Source organism: Seriola lalandi, unplaced genomic scaffold, assembly GCF_002814215.2.
Source record: "Seriola lalandi dorsalis isolate HSWRI2012SDOR001 ecotype SW California unplaced genomic scaffold, Sedor1 jcf7180002054980, whole genome shotgun sequence".
NCBI classification, from domain to species: Eukaryota; Metazoa; Chordata; class Actinopteri; order Carangiformes; family Carangidae; genus Seriola; species Seriola lalandi.
The window spans coordinates 106,677-129,220 of NW_019525530.1; the positions used below are offsets into that span (position 1 = coordinate 106,677).

General features: G+C 42.1%; 1 protein-coding gene across 4 annotated transcripts in view; it reads right to left on the minus strand.

Annotated features, from left to right (window-relative positions):
* Positions 1 to 7,365: 7,365 nt before the first annotated feature.
* Positions 7,366 to 22,544, minus strand: part of ltbp1 (latent transforming growth factor beta binding protein 1) — a 129,691-nt gene continuing 114,512 nt past the window's right edge. For all 4 annotated transcript variants that reach the window (XM_023396654.2, XM_023396653.2, XM_023396652.2 and 1 more), the window contains 10 exons: positions 20,376 to 20,504; positions 19,155 to 19,292; positions 17,845 to 18,012; positions 16,878 to 16,967; positions 15,984 to 16,112; positions 14,968 to 15,108; positions 13,923 to 14,099; positions 13,044 to 13,202; positions 10,222 to 10,371; positions 7,366 to 10,139 (listed from right to left, as the gene is read on the minus strand). In XM_023396654.2, coding sequence (XP_023252422.1) covers positions 9,967 to 10,139; positions 10,222 to 10,371; positions 13,044 to 13,202; positions 13,923 to 14,099; positions 14,968 to 15,108; positions 15,984 to 16,112; positions 16,878 to 16,967; positions 17,845 to 18,012; positions 19,155 to 19,292; positions 20,376 to 20,504 — 1,454 coding nt within the window. In that variant the 3' untranslated portion in view covers positions 7,366 to 9,966. The remainder of the gene's footprint in view (positions 10,140 to 10,221; positions 10,372 to 13,043; positions 13,203 to 13,922; positions 14,100 to 14,967; positions 15,109 to 15,983; positions 16,113 to 16,877; positions 16,968 to 17,844; positions 18,013 to 19,154; positions 19,293 to 20,375; positions 20,505 to 22,544) is intronic.

Sequence of the window (22,544 nt, forward strand, 5' to 3'; positions counted from 1 at the left end):
GTGAAGGTGGGACCTCAAAAGGGGGGACAACCGGAGTCCGTAGAAAGAACCAACCAAATGTGTAGTTGGTGCATCATCCAGTCCAATCTTGGCAAGGGCTGCGCATAGCATTGCTTGCAATGGGCAGGGTCCTTCTCCTAGTTTCCACACTTGCAGGGTCAGCTCCCTGGCAAGACCGGCCAGTGTAGGGATGCTCCCTAGAACTAAACGCACCTTCATAAGTTGGATGCCCTAGTCAACATTGCATCATCACCACTTTCACCTGAATCCCAGGAGACCGCCTGAGATGTGGGGAGAGGAGGTGGAGCCTGCATCAATGCTTAAAGTTGCTCTATTTCAGCCCGCAAAGCTTCCAACTCCTGGCAAGAGGGAGCTGGCATTGGCTTTTTATGCTTGGGGCTTTTCCTGCAACTTGCCACTGTGCTTCCCTTGGTGGCTATTGGATGTCGAGCTTCTAGGAGCAAGCCCTGAAGGTCGAAGACCATCTCCAAACAATAGGCCTTCGACCTGAAGCAGCCTTTCCTCCCTCACGATGAGTGGCAGAATGCTGCAATTGATACACTGGTCAGACAGGGCCTCCCTGAGGTGACCCACACCCAGACACTCGGGACACAATTCATGGCCATCCTCAACCTGAAGTTACAACAGCATTTTCCTATTCCCACCAGGAATAGGGCTAGAAAACCTGAAGGAAAAACGTGACCAAAACACAGGACATGACTCGGAACCTCTAGCAAACCTCTTAAGCTGTGGATCAGGGTCACAGCCAGGTAATCCAAGCGAGACCTGCAGCTGGCAGCAGACGCGATTGGAACTTCGAGCAGCCTTACCTGTATGGCTTAATACCACTAGAAAAACAACTAGTTAGCCCGCCTGGAAAGCACCTGCAACCAAGTAATCCAAGCAAGAACTACAGCTAGCCACAGAATGCTATTGCAACGTCCAGCAAATTTACCAAACAGACAAACAAAAATCTAGCCAGTCAGGCAATATAATCCTGCTGCCAGTTTGCTTGCCTGTTTTTTTAATGCTAAGCTAGGAAACCAGGTAAGGAGCAACAGCGAGAAGATCAAAGAGGCTGGATGTAGGCTACCACACAGTATTTATACTGTGACTGGGGGAATGGAGGCCTACACATCACATACGTGACTTTGTTTACATAAGATTTTGACCTGCATGGAGTGCGAGGAGTCATATTCACTTTGTTTACTGCCACTGGCAGTCAGGAAGGAATGAAACTAACTACTTATAATGAAGAGTTTTATTTAGTTTTGTAGCCATTCCGAAAAGACACAGTGTTCTCAACTGCCTGGAGAAATCTACTTCATTTTTCCCACCATTCTCAGCTGCTCCAAACATTATAGTGTGTGAGTGTGAGTGACTTCAAGGAGGGCTGCTTCCGAAACCATGCACAGTTAGATGCTTTCACATTTTCACAACGGTTATTTCTATAATTCAGTTATGACAATGACAGTTATCGCCACCCCTTAGACTTTTCGAGTCTAAGGGAGAGAGAAATAAAATTTTAAGTCTGTTTTATTTAATTTGGTTTTACACATAAATGTTGCGTATCCTACTCCCACCATGGCCCATTCATATTTAATAACGGCCTACATGAACTACATAGCTATTGCTAGGAATAGATAAATGGAACAATGATATTATAATAGGTTAATGTTACACATAGAATACACTAACAGAAAAATAACAATAAATCACACAAAGACATGGAGAAAGATATGAACAAATAATAATAGTAAAGTGATGCATTAGATTGTTTATCGGTTAATTCCCTAGAGGATAAGGGGTCTGTAAAAATAAAATATACAATATATAGGCCTACATATATACACATTTGTGAGTGGGCAATTAAATAAATAAAAAATAATTATATAAATATGTTGTGCCACAGTTGCAACAGTGTCACTCTGTGGGGAGTCTTGTGTGTGTATCCCATTTGCTGTGGAGGTGTTGATTTGGGATGAATTAGCCGTAAAATCCAATGATATCTTAAAAACTAGTTTACTGGTGAGAGGAACACCTTTCGTCCCTGTTTTCTGTCCAGGTGATAGAGTGATGGTGAGAAAGCGACATGGGAGGCTCTTCTTGATAAACCAGAGCACCTGTTACTGCCCACCAGTGTCCGCTACAACAATCAATGGGTCAGTTAAAACAGATAATTAAAAGTTATCCTGGGAATGTTGAACTTGCGTCGTGGTACGGGCCTCTGGGGTGCTGTTACTTACTCACGCACCCGTTGTTTGCGGCCAGTTCCCCTCCAGGATGCGGGTGGTAACAGTGCACTGTTGCCTAAGCCTCAGCTCTTCCTGTCAGACGAATGCATCTTCTATGCTGTTCTAGGCTGTTGATCTGTGTGTGGAGGATGTAAATGTGAGTGATCATAGCTGTGTATTTTTTGACAATAACTGTCCTCTGGATCCCCCACCCCCGAAAATTAGAGCCCAAAGGCTGTTTAATAATCAGGATGCTGCTGAGAGGCCCTCTGGCTTGTTAGACCCATGCTCGCTGATGGGATGCAATGATGCAGATGTTTTTATTCAGTCTTGTAATCGTCAATGTTCAGCTATTCTATATGTGGTGGCACCTGTGAAATCAGGCTTTGTCTCTCATAAAAAGCCTTGTCCTTGGATAAATGAATCCATCCAGAGTTTTACGAGAAACAGTCAAGAGGTAGAGCGTCTATGGAAATCGACTAAACTTGAGGTTCACAAGCTTCACCTTAGGGAACTAAAGAATTCCTTAAATGAAATTGTGAGAATTGCTAGAACTGAATACTTTTCTCAGCTAATACCCTCAAATACGAAAAATCCTAAATTCTTGTTCGACACCATTAACTCCATTGTTTCACTCAAGTCCCTTTGTTCTCTAAAGCGGACAGTAATGACTTCCTTAATTTCTCTGCTGATCAGGTCAGAGTTGTCAGGGATAACATCTCACCATCAACTTTTTACAACTATGCCTGCGATTTGTCTCCTCCTCATACTTGGTCCTCCTTTAAACCTATGATATTACATGACGTCACCGCTCTGCTAGATAAAATGAAACCTTCCTTTTGTCCTATTGATGAAACAAGTATTTGATTCTATTGGCCCCTGTATCGTAGAAATGTTTAATACTTCACTTTTAACTGGCGTGGCTCCAAGCTTTATTAAACATGCTGTTGTTTAATACGTAGAATATCTAAACTTCCATTCATGTCAAAAATTTTAGGAAAAAAAAGGAGCAACTCTTCTTTTCTGTCAGATTTCAGTCTGGTTTCCACACAAAGCAGTCCATGGAAACTGCATTACTAAAAGTCACTAGTGACATTATGATATCAGCTGACTCTGGGGAATATATAGCTTTGGTTTTATTGGCCCTTTCATCTGCCTTTGACACTGTTGATCTTAACATATGATTAACAGACCACGAGATCTGGTCGGGATGTCTGGTTTGGTCTTAGAATGGTTTTATCTTACCTTTCTGGCTATTAAAGGGCTGTCATGTGGGATACCTCGGGGTTCTGTATTGGGACATATTCTGTTCCTCTTTTACATAATCTATCTAGGACAGATAATCAGGCAGTACAGCATCTTCTTCATCTGTATCTTATCATCTTTATGTTAATGATATCCAGCTGTACTGCCATTCAAGGTTACTGAGTTCCGTGAACTGTCTTCCTTAATTAACTGCTTGACCAACATCAAACAGTGGTTAAGTGACAACAACTTGCAGCCTAATTGAGACGAGACAGAAACACTAATTATTGCCCCTGAAGGTAGTATTCCTCAGATTAAGCAGCATATTGGTCCTTTATGAATTTAGGTGTTGTTTTTGATTTGGCAATGTCCTTGGAGCATCACACCAAATCATTATTTAGAAACTGATTCTTCCAACTGAGTAACTGAGTATTATCCAAACTAAGATAAACTGGTGTCAAAGGCAGAATTGGAGATTATCATTCATGCTTTTATTTCATTTTGTTTAGATTATTGAAACAGACTTTTTACTTGTTTGAATAAGAAAGAGTTTGACCGTCTCCAGGCTGTTCACAACTCTGCTGCAAGGCTTGTCAATGGCACAAGCAAAAGAGCACACATCACACCTGTTTTAGCATCACTTCACTGGTTACCAGTTGATCTTAGAATTCATTTTTAAATTCTGGTCCTTACTTTTAGAGCCTTGCACGGACAAGCTCCTTCTTACATCTCTGACTTGATACAACTTCACACTCCTACCCGCAGTCTTAGGTCATCAGGTCAGAGGCTGTTAGTGGTTCCCTATACCACCTTTAAGACCCAAGGGGACCCATCCTTTCCATAAACTTTACTTACTTACTTACTTACTTAGTCACCTCAGGTGCAGCACAGCAAACCTCATTGGCCAACCTCGTTGGCTGGAGGAGGAGCCATCCTAGGGCTGCGTTCAAAAAACCCTACAGTGGAGCATTCCCCACTAGAATTGGAAATCAGTACAAACTGTGGCACTGACAGGAGGCTCAGTAACTGGATGGTTACCATGGAAACCAGACACACAATAGCTGTGTCCCAATTCAGGGGCCATATCGTTCAGAGGATGTGGTCCATGAAGGTGTGGTACTGAAATGAGAAGGTCTGGTCTACGGATGATTTTCGTTGTGCGTCATCAGCTGTGCTTCACCAGCTGTGCTTCACCAGCTGTGCTTTTGCAAAACGTGGCTCATGTTGCCTAGCAACCTTCACAAAAACTTGACGTTTTATGGTCCTAGTTTTTAACATTTGAACTGTTAGAATTTGGACACAGCCATAGATCCACTTCATACCTGTCCCATCTTCAGATATACTAAATAAGGTTTTCAGATCAGCTGTAACAGTCAATCAGTGAAATTGTGAAACAGTGTTCTCATCATTAACACCTGATGTCACTGAGCTCTCCTGGACTGCTCCTCACAGAGACCTTCAGTCTTTGTTTCTGTACTCTGGCTGAACTCAAAGCCACTGACAATCAAAATACAAACACTGGGCACAATGAATATGCACTGGCACCTTCATAAAGGTTTAGTAAAGGTCACACACAACACAGTGACCTTTTGTGATAAAACAACATCTGTCAGACTCTGTCCACCACAACAGCAGGGCAACAGGGTCATGTCCCAGAGGAAAACCTTCAGGTCTGGACTCTCTGCATCTCAGAGGTCTGATTCAGTGTACTGCCTTATCAGTCAGTTACTTTCTTTTTGTTAAATAGCTCATCCTGCTGTTGGGTTTGATAGCAGTCATTTAGGTCAGGTAATCCGTGTCTCTAGTTAATGACATCATCAGTAAGTGTATAGGCAGTTCTCCATGTCAGAGCAGAGGGAAAGTTCATGCCTTTTTCTTCGGACATCATCCAGATGTTCAAGTCTTTGAACGCATCGTCGGTATGTGAAAATGTCCTTTAGTTTACCATTTATTGATGTATATGTATATTTTTACAAAGCAGAGACATTTGAACAGGTTGTGGGCAGATAACTGTACAGATAGTAAATTCATGTCAGCCACATGTTCTGGCTTGCTTTAAGTTGAGAGAATGTGCATACAGATACAATGTATGTAGTAATATACTTACCAGTAGCATGTCTTTATGTTTTAGATATGTTTTGGAGTTATTTTAAATACAATTATATTGCATTTATACATTTACATGTACATTTGGGCCTTATTTGGATATTGTGTATTATTGGTATAACTTGTGATATGCTTAATCTCACACACAATGGAAATCTGAACAGTTTTAACTGTATGTTTTTTCTTTTTGTCAGTTTTACCCTACTGCCAGTTGCTGCATTAAAGAAGTCAACTTGAGCCTCTTTGTCCGTGTAGTAATTGGGGATGGAGTTTATCTACCTGTCAATTCATGCAAGGTGTGTGAAGAGGACAAGAAATTCAGATTTCTAAAATACAGTTTCTATCTTGAACATGCAGTGACTTATTTTTTGGGCACTTGTCGTCAGTGTAACTAACTGTGAACATAACTTTGACGTATCATCACCTTTTCAGTTCCTATGGTCGATATGGGCTGGGACATTGGCACATTTTTACTATTATCATGGCCAAAAAAAGAAAAATAATTCACAATAACAATATAATGGGGACATCTATAGAAAATTTAAAGAGGCTCTTTCATGCTTTTCCCAGTTTTCCTAATTGTTTAGTTTCAGAGAGGCAGGGAGCCTTAAAGAGCCCTGTGCTCTAACAAAGAGTTTCAGAGGGAGAATGTGTGGCATGGAGTTGCATGTTAGTGCCAGAGGCCTGTACTACGAAGTACGTTCAAGATACACCAACTAAACCTAAAACTGACCGTCCTGATAACCTGTACTGAGACCAGTAAACCTTGGGTTTACCTGTCCAGCTACGAGAGTGTTCATGTGAAAGAGGCGGAGTTGTCAATTATAAGCAACATCGTCAGAACCATGAATGAAGTACTTAATATGATACGAGAAGAAACGCTGATACCTGTCGGTGAATTCGGTTACAACCACGTCCAAAAGTGATATTCAACAAACTGAAATGTAAACTCGCCTGTTTACATTTTATTAAGGCTTAAGATTATGGAGAATTGAGGGTGTGGGCTCTTTGAGTGACAGGTGAGTGAGTGTATGCTTGAAAACAAACTGTCATGCACCAAAATCCTCCTCATTTTTGCCCATTTTTGGATTAGCTGGGAGTTAGGGGCGGAGTCAGTCACTGCCAAGATGGCGACAGTGAGCAGCTCACTCTGAGCTTTAAAACTGCCATTCAGAAACCTGTGGGTGATGTCACGGAGGCTACATCCATCTTTATTCACAGTCTATGAGTATAAGATGTACAGTGTATCTATTTTAGTAGACACCAAGAATAAAATGATAAACATTAAAAATGGCCATAAGATATATTAATAACAACAACAATAATAATAATAATTATTATTGTTTTAATGCTATTAGTTAAATTCATCTTTAACTGTTGTGTTTTGTCTCTTTTTTTGTCAAATAAATAAGACTCAGATACTCTGATGATAGGGAGGTGGAGAGAGTTGACCATAAACTTACAAGAGGAATTACACTTAATGCTCAGTGAAAAGGCAACAAGATGAACTGACTACCATTCATAACTGTATAAGGAGCCTTATTGTAAGTGAAAAACTTGTCATCGTTTATAAACCGTTTATAAATCCATTATAAGGGTGGTCTTATTGTGAAGTGGTACCGATTAGAGCCAAACCACAAAGGTATCACACATAAAACAGACCTGAGGCCTGGACCCTACCCAGCTGACGTCCATAGCATGCAGACAAATGTTTGTTTAAATACCTGCAATGCAATACTTGACCTTTGATGGGAAATTTAAAGTGACAGACCAATCAGAGTTAAATATCACAATTTATGGTTTAATACCAAGGGGTTTAATGTACATTGTAATATGAACTCATAGAAAAAGCTATTTATTCATGTACAAATTACACATACATCAGCTGTTTTCTCCACACTTCTGTTCAAATGTACACAAGGTTCTTCTCTCCCATCGCTGTCCCGTAGCAGCTTTGCCACTTGGCAAGACTTGGCAGTGAAACGTAGTTAAGAGAAGCACGAAGAATAAAACAGAATTCATTTCAGTCGTCTCAACACAGACACGGAGAGGAGGGAAAACCAGTCTGTTAGCTCTCTGCAGGAAACTTTGTCTTCTGTCCCAGACCATGATCACATTTCGCCCTGTTCTTACAACACAAAGACAACATCCTACAAGAGGCAGAGGAGGGTAGTGACAGGCTTTTCTTTATGGCAGACAGAGGGATGGCAAAGGAGGAAGAGGAGGAGCAAACAGCTGGCCTCTTCACAGAATTAAATATCCACAATCAGTTTGACTGGGTACAAAATACAACTGGATCCCCCAGCACAAGTCCATAGGGTTTGTCAATTAGTTAAATGAGCAAAAAAACGGCCTTGTGTAACAGTTAAAACTCCACTTAGAGACAACATGAGAAACAAACTTAGAAAAGCAACAGACAAAACATACATTTATACAACTCTGTGTTTCTATCCCCACGATCCTGTCGACACCAGAGAGGAGATAAAGTTCATCTTCATCTCAAGTAATTTACTGTTTCATTTAGTGTGAATCTTATACAGTGCAGAATATATGGGCTTGATTAAGTAAGTGTGTGTGCGTGTGTGTGTGTGTGTGTGTGTGTGTGTTGTATTTCTATACTTTTAAGGACCACATGTCCTCTCAGGTGTTCAGCTTCATCTCAGCATTTACCTTCCCCTTAATGTTGACGCATAAACCATCATTAAACATAATGTGACAAGACTCATCAAGGACTCCATCAAAAAGCAAACAAAAAAATACATCATATGTAGGGAGGTGGAGGTGGTGGGTTAGTGACTCTGTTTCTCTCAGTCAGTCAATCGACTCACGCTGCGTCTAGATCTTAACTCGGACACTGGCTGGATCATCATCGGGACCCTGCTTCAGATATTCATGTCCCCTTGTTACAACGTGTTGATCCTCTGACTCTTAACACAATCATCAGTTCAAAGTTAGACTTTGTCCATTTCTTTGGTTTATGGCTAAAAAAAACAACACTCCATCACCCTCACCTGTAATAACAAATGCTAGCATGCTAATATGCTTTTTCATCATGAGCATGAAGCTGTTCACTCATTGGCTGAAAATCCCTCCCTAACTACTACCTAGTACATTCATCCTTCTCCATTTAAATGTCTCAGATATTCCATGTGATATTTATGCTCTGTACTGGAATGAAAAATGGAGTGTGTCTCCTCACAAATCACCTGTCTGCGATATGAATCTTCCAGTGTCCATAGTCCTGATCAGACAGTGTTTGCTGTGTGTGCTCCAGCCACAATAATCCAGTTTGTATGTTGTTGTTGTTGTTGTCTGTTGTCATGTTAATCTGATACTGTTGGCGAGTTCATAGGGCACATTTTCGCTCACACTTCTGAAAGAATGTGCGATCGGATCTCAATGCGTCTTGGTTGTGTTCACACCTGAATTTAGAGCGGTTCACTTCTGAACAGGGCCTTAATCGGTCTAGCTTTTTACACAGCCTGCTGACAGCTTGTGTCTCACTTACGGCCGTGAACGTGACTCTGAACACTTCCGAAACGTGGATGTCCTACACTGAGTACTGTGCCTGAATGCCTCCTGTGCTGCTCTACTAACATGCTAACACAACATTCTCCAAACTGTGTTTCTAACAAATGATGATGAAGCTTCTGTCTTCTGTCAGTCGCAACAGGTTCAAACTAAAGGAACAGTTCAACATTTTGGGAAAGTGTTAGCCTAGCTTATCATAAAGACTATCTAGTTGTTTCCTCCAGCTTCCAGTCTCTGTACCAAGCTAGGCTAATCACTAGCTCCCTACACAGAGCAGAGATATGAGGTCTCACCTGTCTCTAGGAAAAGAAGTAAATAAGCACCAAATACTAAATGATTCCCTCAACAAAGAAACCAAAGCTAGTCACAGTGTTGACAGTGTGGTTGGTGGAAAGTCATTAAAAATAATATTCTGATACTAATATTTTAGGCCTTAACATTGGAAATACTTTATAATATTTAGGTTTATTTTAAAATGTCCATGATTGAAACCACTAAAATGAAAAAGTATAACAACTATAATACAACAGAGGGAAAGTAAAAACATCCACAGTGATGCAAGAGGGAATACAGGCATATATAAGAGTAATGACAGTGGTACCTGATCAGGATTTGGATCAGGTTTAAATTATGGAGTAAGATCAGAATCAGGATTAGGTTCATTTAAAGACAAGGTTCAGGTCTCAGGGTTGTGGGTCAGACACTAACCGGACCAGGATCAGAACTCTGAGGTGGTGTTGCGGATCTGGAAGTGACTGAATGTTTTTAGTGGACGTCCTCACAAGTATAGTAATACAAGCTTGTGCGTGTGGTTTTGTGTCTATTGTCGCCCCCTAGTGTCTGTCCATGCTCACTGTGTGTGTGTTGATGTTTGGTGTGTTGTGGCCTCCACGCAGTAATTGGGTTTGTCGGAGGCCGTGAACCCCGGCAGACACACACACTGGTAGGAGCCCACTGTGTTGATGCACTTGGCGTTTTTACACAGTGACATCCGACTGTTGAGTTCTGAGCACTCGTTCACATCTGTGGACAGAGGAGGGAGGAAGTCATGTTAGAAACAGTGTTGTTATCTCTTTGTCTTAGTCGTGTGTCACTGCTCTCTTACCAATGCAGGCCATGCGGGACACGTCGAAGGTGTATCCATCAAAGCAGTCGCAGGTGTAGCCCTCCTGAACCCGGACACAGCGGCCATTCTCACAGCCGTTCAGTATCCCACACTCCTCTGCTCGCAGACCCTCGAACGCCTTGAATGGAGCTACAGCAGAGAGACGACAGCGTCAATACATCACACTTGAGTCAAAACTCAAGTCAGATTTCAACTCAAAGACATGATACACATGTTGCTGACTAACACTTCCTGACGATGTCATTATCTCCGGTGTTCATTCAGAATAAAAGTCCATGATAAACCTGCACAGAAAAAAGAAGCTGCTTATAACTCCTCATGTTTTTAAGTTTTCTTCAGGATCACAGTGATCCAGTGACAGCTGTCTGTACATGCTAACAGCTGATTTGCCAAAATGTAAAAATGGCAGCTAAAAAACAGGAGTCCAGTTGAAGCCCACAGCTAAACTAAATGGACCACTGAGTCTGGTCCATTTTCTGTAGCACAAGTTTCTTGTGTTTACTTTAAAATAAAATTGGAACTTTAGTTCAAAACTTAGGGTGTGCTTAGTGGGATCAAACACTGATCAAACACTGATTAAACAGATGGTTCACATGAGGAGTGCATAATCTGTTTCCAATGTGAAGAATAAGTGGACTGTTGGGCTACCCTAACTCTAACATGTGACCACCAGAGGGCAGCAAAGTGCTGTAACAAGTGTTTCCATCAGAAAAGATGAACCTGTGTATTTATGGTATAATCTCCCATCATATGATGAAACTATTCCAAACAGGTGTTGATGTACCTTTATGATCATGTTGGAGGCTCCAACTGTATCATGTGACACTGACAGGTGTTTCTATCAGTGAGGCTAAATTCCCTTTTCATTCCTACCAGAGGATGTATTTTTTCATGTCTTGTTTTCCATCATGTTGGTTTATTCTTAGTGTCCTGTGTCCTGCTGTGACCTCAGATAATATTTATAATAATATCATTTAATATATAATAATTTCCAACTGAATCACACAAATAGTGTGGATATCTCATACACTGTTGGTGTGATTAACATAACACAGAGTTGTTCACAGAGACACAGACACAAACTGTTTCTAATACAATGAACCAAACTTCCTACCCACTTATTATCTTCTGATACTGATACCTACTGATAATAAATGATACCCACTGATACCTACTGATACCTACTGATACCTACTGATACCCACTGATACCCACTGATACCCACTGATACCTACTGATAGCTACTGATACCTACTGATACCTACTGATACCTACTGATACCCACTGATACCCACTGATACCTACTGATACCAACTGATACCCACTGATACCTACTGATACCCACTGATACCTACTGATACCAACTGATACCCACTTATTACCTTCTGATACTGATACCTACTGATACCTACTGATACCCACTGATACCCACTGATACCTACTGATATCCATGAGATTTCAGACTCTACACTGATTCACAAAGTTAATAAGCCATTGAAAACTATAAACTTCACTCAGCTTCACACTGATTCATGATAAAGCTTTCATAAATTGATATAAAAAAGTGATATCAATAAGCCATATTCACATCCATCAACTGTTTAGTATGGTTTCAACTCTAGACCAGTGTTTTTCTTTCATTTCATCCATTCATGCTTTTCTTCTGTTTAAATTACTGAAGAATCATTCAGATAGAACAAAAAGAAGTTTGAGCCTGTTGACAAACTTTATGAAACCAGTGACCAGGGATCAGAGGAGTCACTTCCTTTACAATTCTGAACCTTGGTCATATTATGTTGAAGAACTAAGTTCCTTCTAAAGACCTGATTGAAGTCCAGGTGTAAAACAGTCCTGTGTTTCAGAGCATTAAATACTAGGGCTGCACCTAACCATTATTTGTTTATCGAAATTTTTTTCGATTAATGGATTAATCTATCGATTATTTATAACTCAATTAATATAACAACAAATTTACCCAAAATAAATTAAATAAATATTTTCGTTCTTTAATTATTATTTTCGTGTTTTTTAGTGTTTTTTAACAGTTTCACCAAGTGCAACACATATTTAGAATCAGCATAAGCTCAGCTCATAATAAATATCACTCAATAAAGACTCCAGTATAGTATAATAGAGGTTAATACATAAAACAAAAAAAGAAAGAATGAACAGAGCCACTGGAGCCAATAGGAATGTCTGATTCAGTCAAGTGACGCTAAACGTCACTGGCAAAGAATAAAGATAAGAATCGATCAATAAACACACAGACAGAAAGCAGCAATGTGCCAGAAAAACGGTAAAGCTGCTACAAATATTTAGTAACTTTCAATGTTAGAGTGTCTGAGTCAGTGATGACACACGGACGATCGGGGGCTTGATTGAAAGGAAAACAGCGCATATCTCTAGTGCAAACGGATGCGGAGCAATGACGTTCTATAGACAACGTGAAATTTGGAAGCGTATACGCTCCCACGGGGTTAAGAGGGTTAAAATAAATAATGCCCTGCACTGCCAGGCATTATTACCCAACAAAAAGTAGCCCAGTCTTAACTGGTAATCTGTGTTTTACAGTGTGATATAAAGTCTCTCCAAAATAAAGCTCTGCTCCAAGTGCTCGAGCATGACTGTAGTACTGCTGTGATAAGCCATTTCTCATTTGCAGAGCTTGCAGAGCACCATGTTGTTCCGTCTCTGCTTTAAATACTCCCACACTGTATGTGATCGTGGGCGAGGTTTTTTCATATTTACATAATCAATTACGTCGATGCGTCGCCCCAGCCCTATTAAATACAAACACTCACGCTCCTCGTTGTAGAAAGGCAGGACGGCCTGCTGCTCAGGTGACGGAGAATAGTCCGGGCTCACTTCATATTCATGGACCGGACCGGCAGAAAGGGCGTCATGACCGTACGGCCGCCACCCACCCCCCAGAGGAAGGTTACACATGGCAGCATAGTCCTCTGAGAGAGAGACAGAGAAAGAGAAGGAGAAGAGATGGGATGGTAATATCAACAATCAACAATACTGACAGGTGACTGGTGAACTCATCAGTCACTGACCTGTAGGTCACGTGTTGTGGGGTTTGTGTTTGTATTTAACTGTTGGTGTTGATGCACTGACAGCTGAGAGGAGGAGTGTATACACAGTGAACTGGAGGTTCACAGCTGCTGTCATTTGACATTTGTATACATGATGTGTGACAACATTAAGATACAAGTTTACTTTCATAATTAAAACTGGGATTAAAATAAAGTGTGTGTCACAGATCAAATCACATCACCTGATGTGTTCTGTTATTTTTCACCCAGACCAGCTCTGAACCACTGAGACGTACTGAGAGCTACTGATACCCAGTGACACACACTGATACTTACTGATACCCACCGTTACCCAATGATACCTACTGATACCCCCTGATACCCCTTGGTACCTACTGTTACCCACTGATATCCATTTATACCCCCTGATACCCCCTGAGACCATGTGTAATGATATAATGTGATCCTTTGACAGAAGTTCACACAATAAGGGAGAATGTCATTAAAATGAAAATGTAACCTGACATTTCATTTTCATTTCAGTTCACATCACCACAGCGCAGTGTGTGTGTGGTTGTTGTGTAGTGTGTACCAGTGGGTCTTCGGGGACACAGGGCAGTGTGTGTGGTTGTGTATTTGTACCTGTGTGTCTGGGGGGACACAGAGCACATTCCATGCCCCAGGCCTCTCCGTACAGGCAGCAGCACTCTGTGTACGTGGTCTTCCTGTTGAGACCCAGCGGATCGGTGCATGTCGAGGTGTCTGTGACTTTCTGCCAGCAGATCCCCTGGTAGTCCACCTGCTCTGCCTCATGAGACTCTGTGGACACACACTGCATTACTACACACACACTAACACTCTGTTGCGGCCTGTGTTCAGTCTGTCAGGGAGGGTGTGAGTAGGGTTGCAAAATACCGGGAATTTTCAAAAATGGAAACTTTCCATGGTAATTTATGGGAAATTATGGGAATAAACGGGAATAAACTGGGAATTTTCAAAATTGAAGGTTGGCTCTTCATAGGGAACTCAAATATAGTTGAGGAAAGTATATTTTAGCATAATCTTGACTAAAACAAACAGATGCCATTCAAATACACTTGAATATCCATGCCATTCCTCAATCACATGCACAGAGCACACTGCTTACTGCATGGCTAACGAGACCACACCCCCTACTGATACCGTGCATGCCTCCATCGCATGTACAGAAGATTTCTAGAAGACTGGACCACACTTTTGAGCCTGAAGCACAAAGACTATTGAAAACACACATTTGAGCCTGTGGAATAAACATATATAATATATGTATATATATATAATATATTCCCAGTTAGTTCCCCGAAATTCCCATTAATTCCCAATAATTCCCATTATTCCCATGGAATATTATGGAATATTTCCAAAATTCCCGAGCTTAACTTCCCATGGAAATTTACCGGAAAATTTCCGCCCCTTTGCAACCCTAGGTGTGAGTCACATGGACAGTGTGAGGAGTTGGGCTGAGCAGCAGGTAACAGCTTGCTTACTGAGATTTGACCTGGTCAGACTTTTTGCCTCACAACAAGTCAAGGTCTGAGCAGGATCATCTCATATGAGAAGTAAGAAGTTTTACAAAGACTATATGACACACAATAATAACATGGGAAGGTAGGAAGAATTTAAATGAATGAATGAATTTGTTTCTTACCGACTCCCTCAGGCATGAGCACACAGCTGTTACTGCTGGGGTCCAGCACCATGGGGTGTGTGCAGAAACACATGTATGAGCCATCTGTGTTCAGACACTGTCCCCCAACACACACCGACTCATCCACACACTCGTTGATGTCTGAAGAAGATAACACAACCTTTTCAGACGAATGTAAAAGTTACACACGACTTATTCAACTCAAGTCTTTCTGTCATTTTTCTTTCATATGCACAAATAAAGCACAAAGACTTCAGGACAGATGAGTGGTGGGCATCCACTCCTTTTTATCCATTATTCAGCCTCAAGTCTCCTGATCATACTCCCCCCTCCTTCACCTGCTCCTCTGTAGGTCTTAAAACATCATACCTAAAAATATCATAAAACATTTTGCTCTTGAGGGTAAAGATATTCTGTAGTTTCTAGAAGTTAAATGGGACCAGTTCTTCATGCTAGGTCAGTCCCCAACTCAGGTGTAACCATGGTAACCATGTACAACTATGGTAACCACTCTGTTAGCGTAACAGTAGACCTGTGATACTAGTGTTTCTAAATCCATTTTTTCTGGAGCTTTCAATCACATCTCATGGTTTATATTCTGTGTTCTGAACCTTTACCCTACTCAAGCTTCACTTACTACATTTTTCTGCAGCAGTTGAAAGCTTCTCCTGTCACTCTACATCAACACTGTCAGTGAAAATACACAAACATATCATCAACAGAATTAAAAATGGAAGAATTGAAATCTTTAAATGTTTCAGGTGCTATATAAACCTCTGTGTACTGTCTTAGAGATACACAGCTCTGCACATCTTCAGGTCACAGCTGGATTAACAGCTGTAATTCAAATCACAGGTAACCATGATCAGATCTTTCGCATCAGTGTTGTTTAAGAGGCAAACAAGGAAACGCAGAGTTTCTCTCTGTCTCGCACACTCTCTCACACACACACACACACACACACACACACACACACACACACACAAAGACAAAGACACTCTGTGTGTCATCCTGACCTCTGCATTCCAGCCTCGCAGGGTCGTAGTCCTGTCCGGTCTTGCAGTAACACTCGTAGCTGCCCACAGTGTCCAGGCAGAAGCCTCCTTTACACACCTCTTCACCGAACAGTGAACACTCATCTGCATCTGCAAACAGGAAGAAGAAGGCAGGACAGGTCACATCCTGGAGGGACAGGAGGCTGTCACAGGTGGCTTCATGTAAAGCTAATGTAAGGAAAAGTGTCATCACTAGGGCTGCCGCCATTAGTTGCTATAATTGATGTCACTACTAACTGCTGTATAATTATTTTCTATTTGTCATTTATGGTCACACTGCTTCTTTGTCCTCTGCTCTCTGGGAGGGAGAGCACACACAGACACACACACACACACACACACACACACACACACACGCGCACACACACAGTAAAAGGCCTTTATCCAACCACCTGTTCAACAAGCAACATTGTTTGAACAGTGTCCTGAAACAGTGTCTGTTCATTAGTAGACAAAGCTTTTTAACACCTTTGGTCTGTGTAGTTGATAAATGCTCTCGTCTGCTGCTGCCTTAGAATTTACACTGAATAAGTGGAAAATGTTTAGGCCTGAATCTGGGATTATTGATCATGCCAGAGTGTCATTTAGATTTTCTGGAAGAAAATGAATCGCTCAGATTAATTGACTATTCGATAAAATAGTTGATCGATTAATTGTTGGAAAAATTGTCGATAGTAACCGATGGGAACTACAGTTCACTAACAGCTGTTTGCAACTTGTATAACTACAGTGTGTAAGTAGGTACAACTTTGTGCATTATGCAAAATTAGATTTTTAAAATGACGTGGAACTCTGCAGATGCAGCTGTGTGACCTGTGTGTGACATGACGTAGTGTGGGAGGAGCCTGGTCTCACCTCTGTAGCCGTCAGCGGGGGAGGCTCCGTACAGAGGGTCCGCACCGGGGATGAAGCCTCTACCAGACGGACACATCAGGTTAAACTGGTCTGAAAGAGACGGGAAACAAACATGGAGGTTAATCATCCATCCTGCACCGAGAGGCGTGTACTACAGGTGTGACACTTTATTAGGTACGTCTCACTGTGTAGGTCACTTCCTGCTCAGCTGATGAAACAGAAAACACTGGTTTACACATAGTGTGAATAATAGAGACAGTGAATGATCCCCAGTCAGACAAAATGTTTGAGCAGGTTTCTGAGTCAAGAACAGAGTGAAACACTCAGATATCCACCATCCGTTTAAGAGTCCTGCAAATAAGGAGGGAAGGGAAAGGAGGTGTGACTGAGGTAGGAGGATCAAAGTGAGGTAGTTTAGTCTAGAAGATATGAAGACTCAATCCAACTACATCCAGAATCCACCACCAGGGGCCAAGCACAAACAACTCACATTGTTCTGCTTTATAAATCTCACTCATTAAGGAATTGGGCGTATGTGCACAAGTCTCATTTCCACTTCCACAATTAGCTCTAAATGATCAACCAGTTTGTGACAAAAAACACAGTCTGTGCCACAAGTGATCGGACACATAGAAGGACGAGAGAGAAGAATAGTTTCACTGATTGTGAAACTGAGGTAAAAACCTGCATCAGTTTACTTTAGTACAATCACTCTAATGTAAAGTCCTGTTTAACTCTGAACTTCATTTATTGGGACCAGAGAGTCTTAACGAGGCTCCACAGGCTCCAACACTGTGATCAGTAAATATTCAAATAGTTTCAAACAGTTACAGAACGACTCACAATGAATAATCAGGTTATTAAATGATGCAATAACAATTATTTCTGTGTATGAATTGTAAAATCGTTGCTGCTGGGATTTTAAAAGATGCTGCTGTCGTTCTGACTCCTCCCCCCTCTAACTTACCCGTGCCATTGACAGGACATGGGTGCACCTCGCAGTTGTCACCCCAGCCGGCTCCCAGCGTGCAGCAGCACTCCTGCAGGGTGACGTGGCTGGTTAGCACGCTCTCACACAGATTCTCGTCATTGAGGTGGAAGTAGCACTCCTTACGCTCCACTGACGACACTGACACTGGGAAGAGGATGACACACAGAGAGGAGGGCAAGGGACCAGAGGAGAGGTGGGTGTCACTCATATGAAATGAAGACACAGTATCCAGTCAACTGTTTCTCACTTTAATTCCACATCGTTGAACTGTACATGTCATATCTGTGTATGACACATACAGAGAAAATGAGTCTGTTGCTGCTGCTGTATAAGTGAGGAGCAACTTTATTATCAGAGGTTGTACAAACTGTTTCAGAGCATCGTAAGGTGACAGAGACCGTGAGGGGCTTTCAGTAAACTGCAGCTGCTGCATCTACAAAATTCTGAACACTTTGTTTGTGTTTAGATCTCAGTTCCTGAGCAGAAAGACACAAACTTTGACTGGTCAAAAAACCAGAGCAGCCACAACATCAACAATAAAACTTAATAAATGATCAACTGTAAAACTCACTTTGCTGAAAACTGGTGGAATTAAATCTGATGATACAACTCAAACATTTCCATCACAGACCTCCACGGCTCATGTCTGTTTAACAGTGGTTAAAGTGTGGAAACTGGAAAACATTGGTGAGCGGGCTGGAAAACTTCCCAGAACCTCAAGTACCTGCAGTCACATGATCAGCACTCGTCCAATGATATGAATGCTGATCATGGTTTCAGCTCTCTACTCTGCTTTTTCAGATAACGTCATCCAGGATGAATAACTCAGGATTATTTAACCTGATAACATGTTAGTCTGGATTAGTGTGGACCTAAATTTGATGTTAAGGTTGGGTTTCACATGGCTCTATACATGTGTGTTACATGTAATCGAAAGGTTTTGCATGGACATTTACACGGGCTACACACATTACACCATGAAAATGTTCCAAAACCACACATAACAAATGTGCCATGTGTTCCGCACATGTCACGTGTTCTCAGCACTGCATGTAGTAGGTTTTTGTATTTGTCACGACACTGGCTTCATTGATCAAATATTGTGGTTATATAAAACATCACGCAGTCTACATCTGGATGTAACGATGGAGTCATTTGTGGATCTCTATGTAAAACTACACATTGTTTACATCAGATTTCTGTCCCTGTCTACTGTATAAAGCACGTCCACCTCAGTGTACCCAATAGTTTGGTAGATGTGTTAGTGTAATGAAGCTGTGACTCACCTGTGGGAACAGGTTCACACTTGGCGACGTTGAGCTTGTAGTCCTGGCCGCTGGGACACTCACAGAGGAAGGAGCCGTCTGTGTTGACACACTGAGCTTCTCCACAAACACTGCCCAGCATCTCACACTCATTCACATCTGTGGAGAGGGAACATGGTTATATTATTATTGTATATTAGCTGCTCATCAGACTCCTTACATTTTACACATTATATGACGTGATTCATCAGGTGGACACACAGGAACCTACAGTTCAGGAGATGTGAGGTTACAAAGGGTCAGTCAGGTGAACTCATGTCTCTCCACTGTTCTAGTGTTTTTTGCCAAATGAAAAAATGTATTTGAAAAAAATAAAATTTTTGGTTTTATCGCTTTTTGGAAACAAAAAACCAATAGGCCATGTGATCTATTTTTTAGTTAGGGTTTGAATCCAACCCACGGCCCTTTGCTGCATTTCATCTCCTCTCTCTCTCTCACCCTAAACTCTCCTGTCTCTCTCACTGCTACTCTAATAAAGGCATAAAAAGCCCCAAAAAATGATTTAAAAAAAGAAAAAACTGCTCTGATTGCTCAGTCGAAAGCCACGTGACCGAGTTGGAGTTTCCTCTTTTTAAATGTTGCTCTTTCAAAATGAATTGCACATGAAACTTTCCCTGGTATTAAGGCGGGTAGCTCGATGTCTGGCTCAAGATTTATGTTTAAACTGCTTTTAAACTCATCATCATCATCATCATCATCATCATCATCACCATGATCACCATCATCATCATCTTCATCATACTCACCATCATCCACCATAATACTTTTCTTGAAATTTCAGATTTCTTTCTTTCTTTCTGTTTTCCTCAATGTGGCCCTAACACTCGTCGCAGATTAACGTCCCCTCCTAACCTGTGGAGGCATTACACCCAAAACATCACCAATATCACTAGAAAGCTACACACGTCTCCACCTGCTGAAGCAGTGACGTAGCCACCGTCCATGATGTGACCTGCCCCTGTTAACCGTCAGTTCCAGGTGTTTTCAGGCAGCAGGGACAGTAGTGCATGTTAGCAACATATCAGAATGAGTGGAGGGAGCTGCTCTGAGGCTGAAGGTGCAGTGGCAGAGTGTGGACCATTTACTTCTTCTTTGTCTGTTGTCTCGGAACTAGAACCTGGTAGTGAGAATATGATGAGCTTTCTAATTATCTACATAATGAACCAATAGTCCGACACCTACCCACACAGCCGTAGCCGTCCTGGGACTCCTGGTAGCCCTGGTCGCAGAGGCATCTAAAAGAGCCCAGTCTGTTCTCACAGAAGCCGTGGGGGCCACACAGCGTCTCGTTGAGGCCACACTCATCAATGTCTGGAGAACAAACAAACAAACACATGTCAGAGTGATCTGTAACACCCTTTGCAAACCTCGGTTTTATCTGCGGCTAACATCACATTCATGTGGAGGATTTCACTGTAAATCACAGACACACAGCCGAACAGATAAAGTGGTGAAAGGTGGAACTGAAAGCAGAGGATGGAGAAGAGGATTGACAGCACATAAACATTAACAAACATGAAATGAAGCTGTGCTGAAGTTCAGTAAAGATCTGCTGCTTCATATCTCTGTGGTAAACGTCAGCTGTTTCCCGCTGTTTATATTTCTCTGTCACTTCCTGTTTGCTCTCCATCTCCACCAGGACCGTCCAGGCTCCATCACTCCCCTCCAGCCTGTTGCCTCAGTGTCTCTGACCTCCACCTCTCCTCTTCTTACTGTCCACACATCAGATGCCAACATCTTGTAGGTTTTGAAAGCTTCAAATGCTGATATGTAAATAAAAAGCTAATCACTATTATCATTATTATCACAGCGGAAAGTCAGCAGGTCACAGTGTCTGATGCATTTAAGCTGGTGTCAGTTCTCTGGTCTCTGTGGCAGCAGTCCAGACAGGTTCAGTCTGGTTTCTGTCAGCTCTTGTGGAACAGCACCAAACCTTTTAGTTCCATCCTCCTTCAAATCTGATTTGAAAAAAATGGCTCCGGTCTCTAAAAACTCTTTATCTTCTCTTTGCTCTCTCCAGAACAATGTCAGCAAACCACAAATTATGAGCCATCTTTTCCTGGTTTTTTGTCGCTGTTTCTTTTGTTGGGTGCTACTAGTCAGTGGAGGTGTCATTGATTGTTACCATGGTAACATTGGTCTTATGCCTGAGTTAGCCTGGGGGTAAGGTGTCTCATGTTTTTGTGAAACAGTGTGACTAACATCAGACTGATCTGTGAGCAACATGAAGACTGGAGCAACACTACAGAGCAGTCTGACACGTCTCTGTGAGACCAGCCCCTGAACCTCCAGCAGTTTTTACTGCTGCCACTGACTCTGCTCCACCACCAGGATCTGGACTCCAGGGGATCCGGTCCTGTCTCCGGTCTTCACTGGGTCCTTCACTTCATCTCCAAAACTTTCCTCTTTACCTCAGTAAACTCTGTCAGACACTTCCAGCTGATCTCTCCTTATTCAGCCGCTTTAATAAAGCACGCACACACACGCACGCACACACACACACAAACACACACCATGTCTGAGCCCCCTGCATAAATAGGTAGAGGTAGAGAAACAAATATCCCCCCTCGTCTAGACAGCCAGCTCAAAGGCTTCCACGTGTTTCTGTTGTCTGTGTTTTCTGAGAGGACATTAAACACAGCTCTGCTCTCTGAGGCCGATCCTCCAGCCACGGCTCAGACAGCACTGTCAGCATGTGAGGAGACATCTCCCTTGTCTGTCTGTCTCCTTTCAAGGACAGACACCCAGTGATGAAGAGGGTAGAGAAACAGGAGATAAGGAAACTGATATTTACTAATTATATAATTATATGTAAATGTCATGTTTAATATAGATTTGTTCCATTGTGTCTGTCCAGCCTGTAGCTCGTGTTCTCCTCAGCCTCACTCCTGCCTTCATCATCACTCCCTCCTGCCTTCATCATCATCACTCCTCCTGCCATCATCACTCCCTCCTGCCTTCATCATCACTCCCTCCTGCCTTCATCATCACTCCTCCTACCTTCATCATCACGCCCTCCTGCCGTCATCATCACTCCCTCCTGCCTTCATCATCATCACTCCTCCTGCCTTCATCATCACTCCCTCCTGCCTTCATCATCACTCCCTCCTGCCGTCATCATCACTCCCTCCTGCCTTCATCATCACTCCCTCCTGCCTTCATCATCACTCCCTCCTGCCATCATCATCACTCCCTCCTGCCTTCATCATCACTCCCTACTGACGTCATCATCACTCCCTCGTGCCTTCATCATCACTCCCTCCTGACGTCATCATCACTCCCTCCTGCCTTCATCATCACTCCCTCCTGCCTTCATCATCACTCCCTCCTGCCTTCATCATCACTCCCTCC